The 22,580-nt window shown below is 39.8% G+C and overlaps 1 protein-coding gene across 1 annotated transcript; it reads right to left on the bottom strand.

Annotated features, from left to right (window-relative positions):
- Window positions 1–4,524: 4,524 nt before the first annotated feature.
- Window positions 4,525–11,081, bottom strand: LOC122666087. The gene is made up of 2 exons (XM_043862197.1): window positions 10,789–11,081; window positions 4,525–4,702 (listed from the first exon to the last, which is right to left on the bottom strand). The coding sequence occupies exons 1-2, from the start codon at window positions 11,079–11,081 to the stop codon at window positions 4,525–4,527; spliced, it is 471 nt and encodes a 156-aa protein (XP_043718132.1).
- Window positions 11,082–22,580: the final 11,499 nt, after the last annotated feature.

Here is a 22,580-nt window from a genome sequence, read left to right as displayed (position 1 = left end):
CTCTATGAAGTTGGAAAGTAATTGTTTTGAGAACATTGAACCCTCTAGAAGGGTTATACATGGTTGCCCCTTAAGTCCTTTAATTTTTACTGTTGTGATGGAAGTCTTGTGTAGTCATCTTGGCGTAGTTAGGGATCCTAATTTATTTAAGGGAGTTAAGATTGCTAGACATGCCCCTGACATTTTCCACCTGTTGTTTGTGGAATGATAACGTTCATTTTTCTAGAGTCAATAAAGATGTTTTTTCTATTAAAGCCATTTTAGATCCTTTTTTTTTTCCCGGATTTGTCTGCCCAGCATATTAATTTTAGTAAGAATGGAGTTTACTTTTAGTAGGAATATGTCAATGTTGTGGATAGAAGATGTTTAAGTTACCTGTTGGGGGTTAAGCAAATGGGGGCTGAGGGAATGTATTTTGGCACTGGTCTTTTCTATCTTAGGTCTGAGGATAAGGGTCTACAAATTTTTATTTTTTTTTATTTTTTGATGAATACAATTTGTTGTTTATAGAGTGGACAGAAGGTTAGCGACTCGGAAAGCTCATCACTTAACCCATGCAAGGTGCATAGTGCTCATTCAATCTGTTTTGTCTTCAATTCTTATTTGTTGGATGGTTTGCTTCTCTTTTCTGCAGAGTGTATGCAATAAAATAGATTCCATTAGTGATAGGTGTTGGGAATTGTGATAAGAGAAATTATATTTACATTACAGGTCATAGACTTTGCTCCCCTAAACATGGCGGGTCGGGTTTGAGAGATATTACAACCCATAATAAAGCTTTTTTAATCAAGCTGGCTTGGAGGTTGATGGTGGTGGACTGTGGGCTTGCTATTTTGCGGGTGAAAATTTTCATAGTAAATATCTCATGGATGCGTCTATTTTTTTTATTTTTTTTTTTTGGTTGGTAAGTCATCTGTTCTGCTTCAAATGGTTTCAATCGTGTGTTGGTGAAATCGGAATGCATTGAATCACCAGTGGAGAATGATATCTATAGTATGTCATGATATTTTTCAAGTACAAAAGTCCTTTATTTCTTGTAGTTTTTCTTATGTTCCAAGATCCTCCAATACTTTGGCGGAGTCCTTGGCCATGGTGATCCTATTGGTTGAGTCTCCGATAGTTTGGCCGAATACCTCTCTGTGGTTTTTGCAAATCTATAATGTAGATGCTACTACTTGTAATGACTCTTTTCATCAATAAAATTTCATTTTACCAAAAAAAAAATCATCTATTCTCATTAAAATAGGGTCATGGACTTGGAATACTAAAACTAGTGCTGTACCTATACTAGAGACAAATGGTGTGTGTTCGCATTTGTAATGGACCTCTGACTAGGTTTTGGAAAGATCCATTGGATCTTTAAGTTGAACGGATATTGTTTGCAGTCTTCTTGTAGGAATCCTTATCTCGATGAGGTTTTAAGATTTTATTATTAATAATCTTTTGTCCAGAACTCCATGGTGTCTTCTTGATATCCAATTGCCTACGCCCAATTACTGATCACTGGTTTTGTGTGTCATCTAAGTCCGGTCAGCTCACCACTAAAACGGCTGCTGCGTTTCTAAGGAAGAACTCAGGTATAAATCCCATTTCTAAAAGGACAAGTTGTAACAGTAGATGGTGGAAAAATTTTTGGAACTAAAATATTCATCCCAAGTTTAGAGTGTTTTTATGAAGAGTGTTACAGTATAGAATTCCATGTAAGGCCAAACTTGCCAAATGGGGGAAGGGAGATAATATTTGTGTGCTTTGTCACCAAGGTAATGAGGCTATGTGGCATTTGTTTTTGTCATGTAATTTTACTAAAAGAATTTGGGTTGCGGGGTACCTGGACTGAAGACTTAGCTTTTGACTAGCAATTCGATCTTGAAGCTCTGGGTTTCTTTTCCTAATAGCAATATTCTTCTTATATTGTTTGTATTATAAGTGGTTCTTTAGGCTCTATTGCTTTCGATGAACGATGTAAAATAGCCGATAAATCAAATTTTACCGTAAAATCAATTTTCTATCGTTTACTGGAAAAGACGGTAACAAAGTTTACGTTAGGAGAGAGACAGATAAGCAAGTCCATGGAATAGTAACATTGTCCGGTGCAGTTAGGAGAGAGATAGTATCTCTTGTGGTGCACCACACTCCTTTAGGTAAGATTCCATATTGTGTTGTTGCCTCTCAACCTTTCAAAACCCCAGTGAGTTCTGCTTCCATTTGATTTGTAAATGAGTGGAGACCAGCATCTGTTAGCGCAATATGTCCATCTATCAAAAAGTATAAAACAAAAAGCAGAAAGCCCAGCCCGGCTTAGATCTGGATTTGAAATGTATGGAGTGGCTCCGAGCTCAAGATCTGTAAGAACTCAATCATATGCTGAAGGTGCATTTGGGTAAGGGAATCAATATTATTTGGATTCTTTTTATTTTTTTGGGTGCCCCACAAGGAGGCAAGAGAAGACCCACAATATGATACTCACATGGGCTCCATTACTTGGAAAGCAAGTAAATGTGAACTTGGTATCGCTGAGGAGACTTGAACCACTGCTCAAGTTCCTGACGCAGTTCTCCCAAAAGAGTAGCAAACATCGACATATTATTAGGAGTAGTGAAAACGATAATCAGTTCAATTCCTTGTGTTATTTGGCAAGGGTATCGTGCTCTCTCATCACCCTTATATTTCCTGCAAGCATCTCTCTCTCTCTCTCTCTCTCTCTCTTTGATCACAGCTTAATTACAACTTCGAAATGAGTACCAAAATTCAACAGCGAAATTTTCATAAAAATTAAGAGTGACTGGTAGCAGTACTACCGTCATTTTCCTTAAGCACTACCCTAAATTCAATGGTTTCATCTGAACCGTTTATTTTTTTATCTTTTAATCGTAACCATTGAATAAAAAAAGCCATTAACTTGCTCACCGCCAGAGCAGGTTTCTTCTTTTGGGGAGTGCTTCAGGCGGTGGAGGCAAGTTGGTGACCGCCGATGGTAGCCGCGCATAACCGTTCGTCCCGTTGGAGGTTTGTTGGTTCATCTACAAGGATTGTTCCCTCGACTGCCATTCCCATTATTGTCACTCTTCTTCCATCTCTTCCGCTGTTCCAACAAAAAAAAAAAAGGGCAAAAACAGAGCTGTCGTGAGAGATAGGGTCGCAGGTGATTGCAGAGATCTATCGTGGAGATGCCCATTGCAAGCAGATATCAATGGAGGGTCGTTCAGATTAAGTCCTTTTAGATTTTTTTTTTACACAAATTAAGACCTTTTCCTTCATCAATTTCTTCTTCTCTTTCTCTGAATCAATTCGAACTTCAAACTGAGGCAAGCAGTAGATGATCTTCAATTTTCTGGGTTTCATTCAATGTTACATTTGATGGACTTGTACCATGTTTGTCTTCGGTTTTCTCTGATATACGGGTTCTGGAAGGCTGTTCTTTGCCAAATAGAAGAAGGAGAGGGGCGCGTTGCAGGGGTTTTGGGCGTGCGAGGAAGACGAAGAAGAAAACGAGAGAAATAAAAAGAAAAAAAAAGGTAAACGGTACCCCCTAACCCGAACTTTCGCTGCTCTTCTTTCCCTTCCGTCCTCTTTTCATCTTCGTCGTTTTTCCCCCTCTCATCTAAGAAATTGAGATTCGAAACTCGAGAACATAAAAAAAATCAAAGAACGCCTGAGAACTGAGAAGACATAACCCCCAAGAAACGGCGGGGAAAAAACCAGAATCCGAAGCCCGTCTAAGCTGTGATGAGACTGATTAGCCCCCAGGGGTTCGAAACTTGGTGAATTCCTCCAGATTTCGACTTTCTAATGATACTTAAGAGATCAAAGACTCCAAAACACAAGCCCAATGCTTCATTAATGAATCCAAAACCCTAGAAACTTCCCTCAGCTCCCTTGAAATTGACTAGAAACGCAGTGTTTCGCAGAAAATTATAAGAAATCAAATGAAAAAGTGAGTTGGACGAGTAGGTTGCAGGTTGAATGGTTTTAGATGAAGAGATGGGTTTTGGGTTGCAAGAGTGGGTTTTTTTTTTTTTTTTTTTCCTCTGGGTTTGCAGAGAATTGGTTTACAGGAGAAGAGAGATTTACAGGGGATTGCTTCAAGATGGGTTTTGGGTTGCAGGTAGTGGTTCCTTGGTTGTATTTGGGGTTGCAGGTGGTGGTTCCTTGGTTGGCTCTGGAGATGGGTTTTGGATTGCAAGTCGGTAGCTGAAGAAGAAGACGTGGGAGAGCCGGTTGCAGGTTAAAATATCAACGGTTAAGATAGATCGATTAGATCTCAACGGTTGAAATTTAACCGTTGAGCTTAATGGTGCGCTTATCTAATTTTATCGAGCGCACTGCGATTTTTTTCCCAAAAATTAAAGGGGAAATCATCATTCCCAACTGTGCCCTTGCATATATTTTCATTTACATATATTGCAACAAACCAGCCCTCTCACAAGCTAGGTACAGAAACAAACTAAAATAGTTTTTTTCCTAAACCAATAAGAAAGAAGAAGAAGAAGAAGAAGGAAGACCACCTCACAACGTGCCACGTTTTTAATTGCTATTGTTGTTGTTGTCGCTGTCTGGCCTGGGAGGGCGGGGCCGATCCAATCTGAAGATCCTCTCCCCCCCCCTCCCCCCCAAGAGGAGCAGGCTGGTGTGGTTGGTGGCCTGAAGAAGCTTGTGAGCTTGGGAGAGTTGGTCCATGAGGGATCTGTTTTGGATGTGATAGGCACGTGATGAGCACATTTATGTGTAAAATCTTAGGATCATAAAGCATGTATTTTTATACTTGGAATGGAACTATTCGAGGTTTTTGTTTGTGTTTTCAGGTTTTAGGTGAATTCTTATGAAAATGGAGCAAATGATGCTAAGGAGGCATTTTTAAGTTGTTTAGTGGTGTTTGGTAGCAATCGGAAACGCCCAGGAGTCGAGAAAATCAAGCTTGGATTGAGCACTGAAAGGATCATGTCAATTAGTCAATTTGAATGTGATTACAGTGGGTCCCTTAGCATAATTTTGATGTGTTAATAGTATGGATGCGTAGCCCATTGAGTCAGCTTCGCAACGGTTCAAACGGCACTTGATTCCGAGTTTAAATGAAAAAGTTACAGTCGTTTTCGTAACAACGTGCAAAAATGGTTTGCAGGGTTTTATTTATAATTATTGAAAATTAGCCGGAGACAAAGTAAAGCGGAAGCTCGGATTCCCGGGGCTTTAGCGCAATTATCAGAAGTTATCTTTCTGTCAGCCGAAAGATTCCATTTGGAAGGCTCTGGAGCAATCCAACTTCAACTTGAGATATCTTGGGCTCCCGATCTCCAAATTAGACGAAATTTGGATCTATTTTGGGTGATTTTTCGTAAGGAATACAACAGTGAAGCCTATATAAGCATCTCATGCTCCACGTTTTTTGAAGGACAGATTTGACATTTCATTAATTGTGAGTGGAATCCTAGTCATCTTCATCACACTCTCTCTCCTCCAACTTTCCAAGGGCATTTTTGGAATTCTACTTTGGATAGATTTCTTTTGAAAAATATTCTCTCATCTATGGAAAGTTGAAAAATCAAAGATGTCTTGATCTCATTGCTTGGAGAAGACCCCTACAAAGAAAAGGAAGCACAAGCTAGAATTAGAAAGTTACTTTTTAATAAATAGAAGATTTATGTATTTAGGATTCTTTTCTCTCCCTCTTTCTATTCTTTTTCTTTTTTCTTAGGGTTCAAGGCAATGTAAAGGAGAAAAGAAAAGAGAATAATTTCTTTTCTTAGGGAATATTTCTCCTACCACTTCCCTCTTCTCTCTTCTCCCTTCCCTCTATAAATCCCCTTCCCCTTTGGGTTGTAAGAAGTTAGTTCTAGTTCAGTTTTTAAATTAGTTTTAGTTTAGTTTTAATTCAGTTTTTAGTTCAATTAATTAGTGAAATTTTTTCTTCTTTTCTTCTAGTTTCTGGTTTTCTAAATTCTAGTTTGATTTCATGCTTTCAATTCCATAGTTGTAATGCTTTTGATTCATGCTTTAATTTTATGTCTGCAATATGGTTGTAATAATTCTAGTTTAGTTTCAAGCTTTCTAGTCTAAGCTCCTAAGTTGATGGCAAGACTTGGAGATTTAGAAGAGGAAGTCATGCAAGGTTTGTTCAAGTATCCAAGCTTTTACTCTCTAAACTCTTAAACTCATTCTCGCTCTCTTCTATCTCATTCTCTCTTCTTCCATCTCATTCTTCTTCTTCTTCTCCCTCTATTTCTTTTATTTTTTTTATGTGATTATGGTGTGTGGCTGCAATTTATCTCTTCCAATCCGCGTTAGTTTGATAGGTTCGATGGATATGTGTTAGGACGCCAATTCAATTCATGTCAATTTAATTCATTAGATGCTTGTGAGTTAGGATCCGTTAATTTATTAGTTTAATTTAACACTTTAATTTGGTTCACTTTGCATTACTTTAAAGTGAGTAAAATAGGGTGGCGTATATCTCCTCGTGTTCGACCCGTAGCTACGATTGACCCGTACGCTTATGGTATTATTTTAACTCAAACAAGTTTTTGGCGCCTTTGCTGAGGAGATTATTGTCCACTTTATTTTTCTGAATTTAAAGTAATTCGAAATGCTTTAGTTTCTTCTATTTATCCTCTTCTTTTTCGGAAAAAAAAAAAGTTTTTGAAAACCTCATCTTGTTTCTCTTTTGTTTCAAAGAGTGTGTGTTCAATCTAAAGTCCTTCATATGTTCAAACCCTCCATCTTTTGGTGTCCCTCATAGGATTAAGTTACCTATGATGCTGCATCTGGACTCGGTTGGGTTTCAAAAAATTTTGATTAGTCACATCCCCAGACTATCCATGTTGTGGAAGGATGCCCTAATCTTTATGGGGGTAGCATTGGTGATGAGAATATGAGTCCTTTATTTTAGTACAATTCTTTTGGCACTCACAATCAAGGGATGGAGTGATCATCCCGATTTTTCGTGGGATCAATGGAATAACCAAGTTGGACCACCCAATTTCCAATGTCATGGTCAATTTGATCTTCAAATGCCCAACCCTTCAATGAATTCAACAAGAATGAATGAACCAGAGACCAAGATAGCCAATATGGAGAAGCAACTCTCTCAACTGATCACCATGGTGCAGGAGGAGGAAACGAGTAAATTACCTAGTCAGCCTGAACCTAATCTATGTTACCAAATTCCAATTTCGAATGAACCGCCTCATCCCCAATTTAATGATATTGAAAGTCCACCACTCGAGTTTGAAGTTAATGTGAGTCACTCCCAATAAGATGCTTTTCATGATGATTTTTTTTTTTTTTGAGATTGAGCCTCCTAAAGATATTAGTGAAGCAAAGTTTGATGAGCCACCTGGGGAAGTCCAACTTTTGCCTGAAATTTTCGATCTTAGTGAGCCTAGTGTTTCCACTGATTTAGAATCAGATTTTTATGATAGCATAGAAACCTTGGAAATTCGTTCTCCCCCTCTATCTTTGGACAACCCAGATGATTGTCATTTTGAGGATTCAATTGTCCCACATGTTGATTTGTCCAAACCTCCTAGGTTTAATGATTTTATTGAGTAGGACAATATTAGTCCTAGTGCTCTTCAAGCATTTTATCGCGATCCTTATTTGGACAACCAAGTTATGCAAAGGGCGGATAGTTGTATTGCTTGGATTGATTTGAGTAAACCTCCCATTTTTTATGATTATTTTGATGAGATTACTGACATTCATGATCTTTTTTATGTTTACTGTGATCCATTTTTGGTTGGCTTTTCTAAACATGACATATGTTCTACATTGCAAACGGGAGAGAAGGGGAGGATTTATGGCATGAGTTTTAATGCCTTCATTTTTCACTGTCGCATGAGGACAAATTTTTCTATTGGATATTTCTCAATTGTGCTTAACTTCTATATTATTTCTCACTTTACTAAAATTCATGGTCGAGTGTTTTCTGGTTCTGAAGCCCTTTCTACATTTGCCGGCCATGGATTGGGATTTCTTTTGATGCCCCAAGTACTTGTTGTAGAGTTCATGACTCTTCATGATCCTCTTTGTTGATTACATCTGGCAAGCCCCCTCATCTCCTCCCTTATCCTTATTCTTTCTTTTATGCATGCATTGAGGACATTGCATGAATTAAGTGTGGGGGGGTGTATGAGTTTGCTTATTTGGTAAATTTGGTTGTGGCGGTAGTTTGGTGTTATGCATACGTCTTTTTGATTGCAAAGCGAGAGAAAGAGAGAATTAGGTGTCCTAGCATGTGAAATAATAAAGAAATCCCTTTTAAGGACAATAATTGGTTTGTATCCGGTGAGAAGGATTGAATTGAAAAATATGAGCGTTATTTCATTTGATGGCTAGATTCCTCTAAGTGTTTTATGGACCCCTTGATCTTTTGGCTAGTAGTTGAGACCAATTTGTTTGTGGCAAGGCAAGGCATGAAAGTAAAAAAAAAAAAAAAAAAAAAAGTGAAAAAAAAAAAAAACAAAAAAGGAAAGTGGAATTCCTTGGGACTAGACAGGGCACTGTGCCTCAGGAAGCAGGGTGACTTGTTCGAAATTCCTTGGAAGGAAACTCAAAAAAAACTCTTGCATCAATGCCTCAATGTGTTTATGGATATATGCAAAAGGCGAAGCTACCAAGTATTTGGGTGTCTGGTGTATGCTCCACCATGTCATTCAGAGAACAGTAGTGGAGCAGAAATAGAGTTTGCTGTTGTGAAAGAAAAGCTTTTGCCTTAATGCCTAAAAAAAAAGTGTGGTAAAAATACTCAAAGCCTAAGTCTTTGGTTCCATTGATATTATGAGTGGTTTACCTGAAGGTGAGTAGTGTTCAGAAAATATAAGGAGATCCCTTGACCTTGATGCATGCTTGTTACTTGAATTGATGTGGGGTAATAAAATTCAAGTGTGGGGGAACCTTTGGCTCTTTGATCTTTAGTTGAGCACTTTTTGGGATTATGTGCACTGTCCTACTTATGCCATGATTAAAATTTGCAGCAATCATTTACAATTGAATTTTGGGTGTATATTCACTGCAAACACCCACGAGACAAAACTCGTCCACTAGGGGTAACCTAGGGTTTCAAAGGCTTGTTGCACATGCTAAGTGCAATCGTGATTCCTACGAAAGTGAGTTAGGATTTTTTGCATTCTAGGTTAGTTTTTCTTTTTGTTTACTTGATGACAAGTAACGTTCAAGTGTGGGGGAATCTGATGAACACATTTATGTGTGAAATCTTAGGGTCATAAAGCATGCATTTTTATACTTGGAACGGAACTACTCGAGGTTTTTGTTTGTGTTTTCAGGTTTTAGGTGAATTCTTGTGAAAATGGAGCAAATGATGCTAATGAGGCATTTTTAAGCTGTTTAGTGGTGTTTGGCAGTAGCCGGAAGCGCCCAGGAGTCAAGAAAATCAAGCTTGGATTGAGCACTGAAAGAATCAAGCCAATTAGTCAAATTTGAATGTGATTACAGTGGGCCCCTTAGCATAATTTTGAGATATTAATAGTATGGATCCATAGCCCATCGAGTCAGCTTCGCAACGGTTCAAGCGGCACTTGATTCCGAGTTGAAAACAAGAAGTTACGACCGTTTTCGTAACGACACGCGAAAATGGTTTGCAAGGGTTTATTTGTAATTATCAAAAATCAGCTGAGGACAAAGTAAAGTGAAAGTTTGGATTCTAGGGGCCTTAGCATAATTATCAAAAGTTATCTTTCTATCAGCCAAAAGATTCCATTTGGAAGCCTCTAAAGCAGTCAAACTTCATCACACTCTCTCTCCTCCAACTTTCCAAGGGTATTTTTGAAATTCTACTTTGGATAGATTTCTTTTGAAAAATATTCTCTCATCTATGGAAGGTTGAAAAGTCAAAGATGCATTGATCTCATTGCTTGGAGAAGACACCTACGAAGAAAAGGAAACACAAGTTAGAATTAGAAAGTTACTTTTTAATAAATAGAAGGTTTATGTATCTAGGATTCTTTTCTCTCCCTCTTTCTATTTTTTTTTTTTTTTTTTTCTTGGGATTCAAGGCAATGTAAAGGAGGAAAGAGAAGAGAATATTCTCTTTTCTTAGGGAATATTTCTCCTACCACTTCCCTCTTCTCTCTTCTCCCTTCCCTCTATAAATACCCCTTGCCCTTTGGGTTGTAAGAAATTAGTTTTAGTTCAGTTTTTAAGTTAATTTTAGTTTAGTTTTAATTCAGTTTTTAGTTCAATTAATTAGTGAAATTTTTTCTTCTCTTCTTCTAGTTTTTGGCTTTCTAAGTTCTAGTTTGATTTCATGCTTTCAATTCGATGGTTGTAATGCTTTTGATTCATGCTTTAATTTTATGTCTTCAATATGGTTGTAATAATTCTAGTTTAGTTTCAAGCTTTCTAGTCTAAGTTCCTAAGTTGATGGCAAGACTTGGAGATTTAGAAGAGGAAGCCATGCAAGGTTTGTTCAAGTATCCAGGTTTTTACTCTCTAAACTCTTAAACTCATTCTCCCTCTCTTCTATCTCATTCTCTCTTCTTCCATCTCATTCTTCTTCTTCTTCTCCCTCTATTTCTTTTATTTATTTATGTGGTTGTGGTGTGTGGCTACAATTTATCCCTTCCAATCCGCATTAGTTTGATAGGTTAGATGGATATGTGTTAGGACGCCAATTTAATTCATTAGATGCTTGTAAGTTAAGATCCGTTAGTTTATTAGTTTAATTTAACACTTTAATTTTGTTCACTTTGCATTACTTTAAAGTGAGTAAAATAGGGTGGCGTATATCTCCTCGTGTTCGACCCGTATGCTTGCGGTATTATTTTAACTCAAACAGCGCGTGCCTGGTCGAGGGCTTCCGCTTCAATCTCGCAGAGGCGCTCCTCTGCCTCCTCAATGGCTTTGAGTCTCTGGGAGGTCCTCTGCAGTTCCTCCCTCATTTCCCCCTCCCTCTCCAAGCTCTTCTTCAGCTCTCTCTCCAGTTCCTCGTTCCTTTCCCTCAAAGCCTCCTCTTCTGCCTCCCCTGCTCCGCTCCTCGTCTCTTCCTTCTTTGTGGGAGCGAGGGGACAGGGACTGTATGGGTGGTGGTTGGTGGATGATGCAACCACGACGGCTATACTCGGAGCCATTGCACTTGCCCGAATCAAGATTTAGGACTCGATTACCGCAAAGCCTGGGGACTGAATCTGAATCTGAATCTGTCTTTCAATACGAAATGCTCAAGAGTCTTAAGGCCACAACTTCTTCATTTTTTGGAAAATTACATTGCCACCCCCTGAGGTTTGTATAAAATACAGAGTGACCCCTTGTGTTTTTAAATTATACAGCTACACTCCTTGAGTGGACGGTGTTAAATAATACATTTTAAATACCAACTTTGCCCTCTTCTAATATCCTGTTAATACTCAATTGGAAATTCCAACTTTGCCCTCTTCTAAGATTATAAACCAATACCTATTATGTCCTATGTGTAATAAGGAACAGTTCTCCTTCAACCTCACAACTGAACAGTGAGAACTGCGAACCAGTTTCGTAAGGTAAGCTGTAACTTCCTAAAATTCAAAGAGATCAGAATAAGGCTTTAGCAATAGGATCGCCCAAGCCTAGAAAGTGATTCCCAAACCAGAAAATAGATTTCCAAAGCAACATGGACAGATGGGTGAGTTATAGAAATTTCAGGAAATAGAGCAGGTCTTTTTCTGTTAAAAAAAAAAAAAAAAAAAAGCTGAATACACACACAACTAAAGCTAGGATATATAAGAGGTTGAGGTCAACAGACCAAAAATGGAAGCAAACAAAATACTAATCTGTTAGATATGAAAGGATTAAGGTAGCTGAAAACTAGCAAAAAAAAAAAACAGGGGATCCATTAGCTTTGAAACAAGAAGAAACAAGAAGAAATTTGAGGTTTAAGAGAAAGAGATCAGGGAAGAATACACCTGGAAGGAAAATACTGTTAGGGAAATGCACATGGCCCTATACACTCCACGTCATCTCCATGATGACATAGGTATTTTGATGATAACAAATAAGACCATTCTTGGACTAATGCTCGTGTTCTAAGTGTTTTTAGATTTAAAGCATAGCACCAAGTGAGGGGGAGTGTATACAAATACACAAGAGCATACACAAGAAGAACTATGCTCAAAGTTTGTTTTGGAATTGGAAGCTAAAAGCATGTCTCAAAGATTAAAGATTTGAAGACCGTGTATATATACATTTGTAAATTTTTGAGTCACAATTGATGTAATGCACACACCACGCATGCATCATTTTAGAATGACCTTAGGTGTCTATTTGACCCCTTACATATGTGGCTATTTGGGTTTAAAACCCCCAAACCAAACCCTAATGGAGATGGACCATTATTTACACTGAAATTGCCCAATCCGGCATACCAGTTCCAGATCCAGCATACCAGATTCCCATCCAGCATACCGGATCATTACTGGACTGTTATAATTTGACCGTTACTCCTGTGTTTTAAATGGAAATTAGGTGATCCGGCATACCGGATTCCCATCCAGCATACCAGATTATATATGGCTTATGGAATCCGATTCTAATCTAGATTCCAAATTAATTCTAGCCTCTTTAGCTATATATACCCTCTTGATTAAGGCTCTAAACACCACAATTAAGATCAATCAATCACATTTAAGAGCCTCCAAGAACAATCACCCCCAAGTGAGATTTTAATCACCAATTCAAGAAAGATCAATCTCACTTAGCTCCCTTCATTCTCATTAGCATTCAAGCTTCATGTTTTGAAAGGTAGCATTTATTCTACTAAGGTTTGAGGTAATTCTAAACCCCTTAGTATTTCACTTTTACTTTGCATAAAGTAGTTGTTGAGTTCTCTTGCTCGGAATCAAGAGTAGATTGAGTCCTCTTGCTCATTAGCTCAAGAGTAGTTTTGAGTCCTCTTGCTCGTTCTCAAGAGTAGTTGTACGAGTTATCTTGCTCTTACTTAAGATTCTTATAGTGAAATTCTCTCTAAGTTGAGAGGAGTGGACGTAGGCACGTGTTGGCCGAACCACTATAAATCTTTGTGTCTCTTTTTTAATTGTTGTTTGTCAATTTGGATATCTTTACTTGTTTAATTTCCGCATATTTTTTTATTTTACAACCTTCACCTATTCACCCCCCCTCTAGGTGAAATCACAAATACCAGCTTCAAACTGACAGAGGACTAAGAGGGGAAGGAATCAAGCGATCAGCCAAGTGGTCTACAACAAGAGTAACCAACAACCATGATTAAAACATGCCTCTACTGATTCAAATCAAAATCTTAATATCGATGGAGGGTTACATCTTACATAAATAACCTGTGAAAAAAGAAGATATCGTCGTCGTCGTTCGTCGTCGATCTCAGTGATGGTCTCAGCAGATCCCACGTCACAGTTCTCGGCGATGGTCTAAGTAGATATCGTCGATACGATCGTCGCACTTCTCGGTTCGTGTAGCAGGCAGGGGATGGCGTTGAACACTGCCTCAGAAGATCGCCATGAGAAGTTTCAAAGGACCAAAACCCTAATCTAATTCAAGTAACAGGGTAGGGGAAGGGAGTGGGAAGCTCACACCCCTAATAGGGATATATTAGTCATTTTAAGCCATGAATTACCAACACCGTACCACTTAACAGGAATGATATAACAGAGTGGGGCTGACTGTAACAACTAATCAAAACTCAGGGGGTATAGCTATATAATTTAAAAACACAGGGGGTCGCTCTGTATTTTATACAAACCTCAGGAGGTGGCAGTGTAATTTTCCCTTGTTTTTTTTTTTTTTTTTTTGTTGATAAGATAACTTCTTTGTTGTATGACACAAATGAATTGATGAACCCGGTAAGCCGTAGACCGTTTCTTCTGGTGACTGGTGAGGGGATCTATCATTAACTTATAAGCCTAAAACAGTGATGTCCAGATTCAATGAATCTAAATTGTGCTTCTATTTTTTAAGTTTTTTTTTCATATTCAATCATCCCGTTCTTTCCTTCTTTCTTTTCTATGGGTGGTTCTTTTCCTTCACTGTCCTTGATTCCTTGGGTTCTAGGTACGTATCAACATCACCATATAGGCCAGTTGATACGGATAGTTTATATAAAAAATAAAATTTTTATTATAAATTTTTTTTAAAATTTTTTGAATCCAGTACAGTCGAATATTGGTGGTATCCATACATGGATATTCCATCGAAGGGATGATGAAAGTATTAGCTAGCTTTGCTTAAAAATAATTTAACCAAAAAAAAAATGAAAGGAGCAAAGCTTATCCCAACTTAGAATTAACAGGTTTACCCAAAAAACAAAAAAACTTAGAATGCACGGAGCAAAGCTTACGCAACTTAGAATTAACAGGTTTACCAAACAAACAAAAAAATAAAAAAATAAACAGGAAAGAGAGAGAGAGAGAGATGAGTTGTTTGGGAACCACTATCATGAAGTGTATTTCACCTCACAACCATTGGATTTCTCTCTAACACGTGTCGAACATCCGTAAAGAGAACCTCACAACGGTGAGGGAACCGTAGAGGAGAAAAATCCCCCCCCCCCAAAAAAAGGACGGAGATGAATTGTATTGCATGTTCAGCTCATTTCTTTTTACCTTTTAAAGACAATGTTCCTTTTAATTGCAGTCTGCGGACATCGGCACATGAGCCAAAAAAAAAGTTACTTTGATAATGTATCACTGTCATTAAGACGTCTACATATCAACTTATGATAGCTTGATGCATGTATATGCCAGATTTTAAGTGGTGTTGATTTTTTTTCTTTTGGTAATATTGGTGTTGATTGCTATAGCCATGGTTAATGGGTAGTACGACATGTACTAGATAACCACAACACAATTGTTGGAATTTTAAATAATTTAAAATTAATGATTCAAAATATTATTTTTAAGGGCAAGAGACCCTTCTTAGGTTAAGTCGTGTAACATTAGCACCAGCACGAGGCCAATGAAACTACACGTAGGGATATACATCAACAAAGATGCCTTTTTTATTTCATGGGGGTAGGGCAGTACTTTTGTGTGCTCCTATGTCTAGATGCAAGAACCACGCAACCAAGGCATATTTTTTTTCTTAAAAATCTGTTTTGGTGGGTTATGTCTTTTCTAAAAAAACATCTAAGTGAACAATATGTGTCACTATTGGAAAGCATGTGTGACTGATCAACATGCCTTATAGAGAGATAGTTTTTAGGCATATGTTGACGAGCCGTTTATCATTACGATAGGTGTCAAGTGGAAGTGCACTGATGTATGTAGCTGAGGCATCATAGCCACATTTTTTTCTGTGATATTTGAGAATCACTGTCAATACCTCAGTGTAGATTCGGGATAATCCTTTGTTCCATTGCCCTAGGGCCTACAACGAGGCCGAATTCATACAATTGAGGGGTGAGCTTATTGATCATGGCTAGAAACAGAGAGTAAAGTGCTAGATTATGTATGTATTACCATGCTATAATTCGAAACTTGAAGTAAGGAATCTTTTATAAGCCTCTATTGTCGAACTCCTCCCTACTGGCAAGAATCACCCCTCCAATCAATTGATGAAGTAATGATTGGCAAAACACAAGGAAACAAAATTACTCTGTATGACTTCATCTTGCGGTGCCTTGCAATTTGAGCCTAAGAGTTCGACACGTGGAAGATGTGACATCCAATGGTGCTGAGCTCAAGAAGAAAAAAAAAATTAGGTCAATCGAGCTCGCACTGTTGGATGAAGCATCTTCCAGATGTCGAGCTCTCAGGCCCGAATTGCAAGGCATTGTAGAGGATTTTAATCCGTTTTAGAGGCAACTTTTGGTGGTGTCTTTTCTTCTCTAGTAAATATAATAAGTTTAGCCCATTTTTCTAATGGTTTTTTTACAACAGTCCGAATCTATAATTTTCTCTTGGTCTTCTCTTTAATTTAGATTTTGTTATTTTCTGATTGAACACAACTCTATAAGTATTCAAAGGGCATTCCAAGCAAATGCACAACTACTAGTGGATGCATAGGGTTATTTTTTCTTGGAGGTCAATCATCCATGGCATGAAATTGTCCACTTTGGTAAGTGGGCCTCACGACTTCAAAATATGTCATAATAAGTAAGGAAAGTTATAGCATATATGCGCATTCCATGACACATCCCTAGGCGACGTGGGAGTTTTCGTGGTTCTACATCCACGCTTCCACTGCGAATATGTTCCCAACAGTCAAACTCATCCATAGCTCTGCCACGTACCCGGCCTTATCGATGACACGAAATTGTTCACTTTGATAGGTGGGCCTCATGGCTTTAAAACGCATCATACTAAGTAAGAGAGACCATGGCATATATGTGCATTCCATGGCACATTCCTAGGCGATGTGGGATTTTTTGTGATTCTACACTGAATGACAATGTCAAATAACACAACTCAGTCCAACCATTTACTTAAAGAGTTTTGTAATTTGAGATTCATGATATGGTGTCTTGTTGGTTGATATCTTCTATGAATTATTTTTTGTACAACAAAATTTTCACTCCCCTATTTATATTTAAAAAATATTTGCAACAATAGGTAACTGTTTGGCAAATTGATCAAGCTAGGTGATTATAAACATTGCAAAGCAACTAATGAGAGAAAATCTCGGGTTTAGTAGGTTACCTAGAACGCACAACTGGCACGTTCATCCAAAGGAATGCAGTACGAGGTTACGAACTTCGTTTGATTACACCAACTCCAATGGCGAAAACCTTAGCTTGAGAAGAAGAATACTTTCTTTTCTCTCTCTAGTTCTCTTGTTCTCCTCTAAGAGAATATTTTGAAAACAATAATAATAGTACAATTAGGGTTTGTGCCAAGCTTCTCTTAAATAGAAGAAGCCTACTTAGGAGATAACAATTAATTAACGGATAAGATCCCGCCAAGTGGTGTGATCGTAAAGGGTAGCCTCTTAAGTCATCCTTAATTGCACAAAAGGACATATCTACAAAAAAGCACGACCTGAAAACCCCTTGCGTTAGATATTTTCATTAGACTTTCTCCCCACCACAACCAACATCCATAGTGAACTTGCAACCATGGTACAAAAATCACCGCCATGAAAACGGGTACTCTACCACAATAAACTAAATGAGTATCATGACCAGTGACTAGACTAAAAACACTTTTCAATATATATATATGGCAGAAGTTTTGATACATGGTCATGTATGTACACGGCCTGTATAAAGTACCGCCAGATGGGCATAAATACCCATCGACCATAAAACCCCCCACCCCCAATTGAATGCATTGATGCACGGAATCTATCGTGTACCAATACCTTCCCCTATATATATATATATATATATATATTTTTAGAGTAAATTATGTTGACCTCCCTGACTTTTTCCTTAAATACATGAACCTCCCCTACCTTTCTGACAACTACTCAAAACTCCCCTACTTTATAAAATTCATTACACTCAACCCTAGTCCGTTAGCGTGTTAAGGTTAGTTAATGGCTTAACTTGATAATCTATTTTTTATTGACCATACTACTCTGATAAGGTTGATGCTACATTTTCTCTCCTTAAGGAAGTTACCCTTTTGCCTTTAATGAAATGCTAACTCAATCCAGCATCTCTGACCTCTTGTCTCTGCTACCTTCCATGAAATTTCTCAACCTAACCCTAACCTGCAAATCCAATTGATCCACCTACAGCAACTCAAATTAATCGATCCACCCACAACACCTTGCCCTGTTTGCACACAGAGAAAGAGAAATTTTCTTCTCTAATAGAAAACCCTAAGAAAGCCCTTGGCTCTAGGTAGGTATGTTTTCTTCTCTGACAGAAAACCCTAAGGGAACCCTTGGTTTTCGGTGGTGGATCTCATAAGGTTAGCTACATTTTCTCTCCTTAAGGAAGTTACCCTTTTTCCCTTAATGAAATGCTAACTCAATCCTTTGTCTCTGACCTCTTGTCTCTGCTACTTTCCATGAAATCTCTCAACCTAACCCTAACCTGCAAATCCAATTGATCCACCTACAGCAACTCAAATTAATCAATCCACCCACAACACCTCGCCTTGTTTGCGCACAGAAAAAGAGAAGTTTTCTTCTCCAGCAGAAAACCCTAAGAAAGCCCTTGGCTCTAGGTGGGTCTATTTTCTTCTCTGGCAGAAAACCCTAAGGGAACCCTTGGTTTTCGGTGGTGAATCTCATAAGGTTAATCGGTTGATTCACTACCTTCTTGAAAACCTCCTCATCTTCTCCTCCAGAACCCTATATCCATCATGGTTGTTGCTCTTTGGTGATTCTCATCCCTGTACTTGGACTTGTGATTCAAAACAAGAAAAATAGGAGAGAATAACTCATCCCAACAAGTCATCCCTACTTGAATTTGGTGATACTCATCCTTGCACCTGGAACCAAAGCTTAGTCTCTCACATGTACTGTAAGTTAAAACCCTCATTTTTATAGCTTTTTATGGAAGCAATGGTTAACCCTAGGAAAATACTTGCCTTTCCTCATCATTTTTTAGCTCAAGAATTGTTGAATTGCTAAATTATTGAGTTAATTATACTCAATATTATGTGGAAGCAAAACAAATGTTATGTGATATTTTAATCCCTATGTTATTAATCCTTGAATAACTCATCCATGGAAGTCATCCCACTGAATGCTATGAAGGATTCTCGAATTGTTATATGGAATCAATCCCGATGATGCTCAATGAATCAATGGTTGATCCCAGTATTGTTTATAGTGCAAGTAAAACATTGTGTTAAATGTATGTTGGAATTGTTTATATGGAGGCATAAAATCACAATATTGTTTATGGTAGTTTATATTGACTTGAGGGATTTATATTGATTTTGGGTAGGAAATTGTTCGTTGGTTATAGTCATTATACGAATACCTAAACATGTGCATTCTCCTTGTATAATGATTTTGAGTTGTTCATGTATGTAGTTGTGAGATGACTTATCAGTGTTGTATGATTTAGCATGTTAGTGGTCAATAGCATCACTTCTTGATTTTAATTGACGATGAGCTATGCGTATCTATTAACCATTGCAGGCTACTATTTAAACAGTAGTTGACACAATGACAGTGTGCAAAATAGTTTACCACTTCTATGGGTGCACTGTAGAGAGAGATGTAAACTCAAACAAATATGGATACCTTGATATGGTACATGATGTCTATAGCTTTATCTTGAGACATGTTAGTGATGGAAAAACAGTGATGTTCCAGGTAAAATTCATATTAACTGATATGATTCAAGAGATGGAAGTGATGTCTGATCCGTATGTGATAAACCCAAATTCACACCAATCAATCAGAGGCCGCCACGTGTCCCCTGCCCAAGGAGGTGGACCAAGACCGGACCAGCAAAGGACCAACCATGGATGCAAACTGCACGACCCGCTATGAGCTCGAACCAAACAACCACCCTCCACAGACCTGGGCTAGGATACTACCACCGCCTATCGACTGCACAACCCAAGATGGAAACAAGCACCTTATCTAACAACGTATCAACATCTATCTACAAGGGACACCAACCCAAGTGGAACTCAACCACCTAACGAGATACAAACAACCAAGAAAGAACCCTGCTATCTAGGGACTCCATCAACTATGAAGGATTACTCACCATCAACTGGGACTCTCCACACCGCCATACTCTACTATAAAAGGGAAGGTATTCTACCCCATCAACCCGTCTTGAATTCTATCATTCATTTGTTTGCTCAGAGAGATCTAACTTAGGCATCGGAGAGTCCTAGGCCAGAACTACACCAGTTCTCCTTTGTCATTCTAGTCCTTTTGCAGGTGACGACACTCGAGGGACCCCTGTATGATTTCCTGATGCAACAGATTGGCGCCGTCTGTAGGAACGACGCTAGCCATCGTACCTACTAGCTCGTTTTCTTCAAACACTCAATGGCACCACGAGGCAAGATCGTTCCCTCTATAAACAACGCTGCGAGGGAGGGGAACGGATCACCTCCTCCAGAGATCTCGCGTTGCAGAGCTACTGACCATGTCTCTCAGGGGAGGGAGGTCCCAGATAGCCAATAGGTTGAGGTAGTCAACCTCAACCCTGAAGTAGCCATTGAAGCCGTCGTGGAGCCAGTACCTGATCCCAATGCTCCAGCGACTGTAGGTCAGATCAATGACTTGCAACGACAGATCCTCCATGACCAACAACTCTTCCACGACTACCTGAGGCAGCGTGCAACATCCCACCATCATAGGACAGACCCTCGACAGGAGCAGAGCCTTAGGAGGTCACCTCCCAGGGGTGATAGGTCAGAAAGGTACACCAGGCAGCGGGGGGACCCATCCCAACCTCCCAGAAGAATAGCAGACCTTCCAGTACGATCAGATCGTGGGAGAACACCATCACACCGGTCCATAGTACCCAACCCAGAAGGGTCCATCAAGAGGTTGATGTTCCAAGGTCGACTAGGAGGGAGTCACACACCAGGACAAAGCCAGACCTATCGAGAAGAAAGCCCCTCATGTTCACTTCAAGGTTCATCGCGACGTGACCCTTCACCATCCCGCCAACATTCAAGACAAGAATGAACTTCAAGGAGAGGACGAGAATGCAGTCGCAGTAAACGACAAGCCAAACGTGAGGGACAATCTTGGGATGAAGAGCTAGATAAGAGACTCTGGGATTTGGATGAGAAGTTGGAAGGATTGAAGAAGCAGACTAAGGACGAGACACACTCAGTCCCCGGAAAGCATCCATTTTCGGAAGAGATCATGTTAGCCTCACTCCCATCCAGGTTCAGGTTACCCACCTTCGAACTCTACAATGGTACCACGGACCCTAAAGACCATATCAACTACTTCAATGGGATGATGACCCTATATGGGGGATCAGACGTGGTGTCCTGCCGAGTGTTCCTTGCATCCCTCAAGGGTGCCGCTACTTCGTGGTTCTCCAAACTACGATCGAGGTCGATAGGTTCGTTCGCAGAATTATGCGAGCAGTTCGTCACCCGCTTCCAGAGCAGTGTCAAACAAAAGAAGACCATGGTCAATCTACTGAACGTGATACAGAACCCTTAGGAGTCCCTTAGGGAGTATGCCAGCAGGTTCACCAAGGAGTCCCTGGAGATCTGAGACTTAGATGACCAGACCCAACACGCAGCCTTGGCTGGGGGCATCAGGGACCTGAACTTGATCAAAGACCTGGCACGTCATGAGACCAGGACCATGAAAGAGCTTTTGGAGTGGTGTAACAAGTTTGCCAACATGGCCGAGGTACTACAAGCTTGGAAGAAGGTGATCGAAGCCAAGCCCTAGGATAATAAGAGGTCGGCACCAGATGATCGTAAAGAAAGTAAGAGGTCAAGGACCGAGTGTCGATAGGAGAAGGGTGATCGCCCGTCAGGAAGGAGCAACAGTTACCCAGAGAGAAGTGACCGAGCAAGTAGTCCAGAGTTCACACCCCTGAATACCACCAGGTCCCAGATCCTTATGCAGATCCAAGATCGTGACCTACTCTGTTGGCCATGACCTATGCTAGCAAGGCCTGAGAAACGCAACCCTAATAAGTATTGTCTCTTCCACAAGGATAACGGACATGACACAGAAGAGTGTTACCAACTGAAGAGGGAGATAGAGCAACTTGTAAGGGCAGGGAGTCTGAATAAGTACATAAAAGGAAGGTGTGATGGCTATTCGGGCCAAGGAGCCGAGAGAAGAACAAAGAAGGGAAGAAAGGAAGGTGAATCGAGATAGGGAGAGAGACCGTACAGAAGAAAGGAGAGATGTACTAGAACGAAGCGGCCCCAAGGGAGCCCCCATCCTCACCATACTTGGAGGACTGGGGCAAGAGTCTACCAGAAAGGCCAAAGCCCATGCCAGGTTCATGGGAGTAGCAGAGAAACCGAGCAAAGTAGCAAAGACCAAGACGATCATCTCCTTCTCGGATGCAGACTTGGAAGGTGTGAGCTTTCCACATGAAGACGCCCTAGTAGTACAGGTGGAGATAGCCAACCGACCAGTGCACAGGGTACTGATCAATACAAGGGCATCTATGGATGTGCTCTCATTAGAAGCCTACCGCCAATTTGGGTTCGGGGACGACCAACTCAAGCCAGAGCCCACCTACCTCCATGGATTCTCGGGCGCCACTACCTCCATCAGAGGCACTATAGAGCTACCCATCACCTTTGGGGAACATCCTCGATAGGTGACCATCATGGTAAACTTCATGGTCGTCAGGTCTGTGGTGTCATTCAACGGCCTCTTAGGGTGACCATCTCTGATAGCCCTTAGAGGAGTTGTATCACCACTCCACTTAAAGATGAAGTTTCCCACTGACAATGGAGTGGGCGAAGTCCGAGGAGATCAGAAGAAAACTAGAGAGTGTTATGCCACCTTTGTCAAGAAGAACAATGGTAACACCCGAGGGATGGCACTGTGCATGGAGAACCTGGTCAGTGACCAGAGAGATGAACTAACAGAGAGAGAGGTAGGCCAGTGGAGGACCTCGTCCTATGGCCGCTCAGTAAAGACGACCCTTCCAAGGTCATGCAGGTGGGCTCGTTGCTGAACAATGAACAAAAAGAAGAACTGGGGCACCTCCTCCAGGCCAACATGGATGTCTTCGCATGGTAGACCGCCGACATGCCTGG

This window comes from Telopea speciosissima, chromosome 6 (assembly GCF_018873765.1).
Source record: "Telopea speciosissima isolate NSW1024214 ecotype Mountain lineage chromosome 6, Tspe_v1, whole genome shotgun sequence".
Classification (NCBI taxonomy): Eukaryota; Viridiplantae; Streptophyta; class Magnoliopsida; order Proteales; family Proteaceae; genus Telopea; species Telopea speciosissima.
Note: the sequence above shows the minus strand (reverse complement) of the source record. Positions and strands in the feature narration are given on the sequence as shown.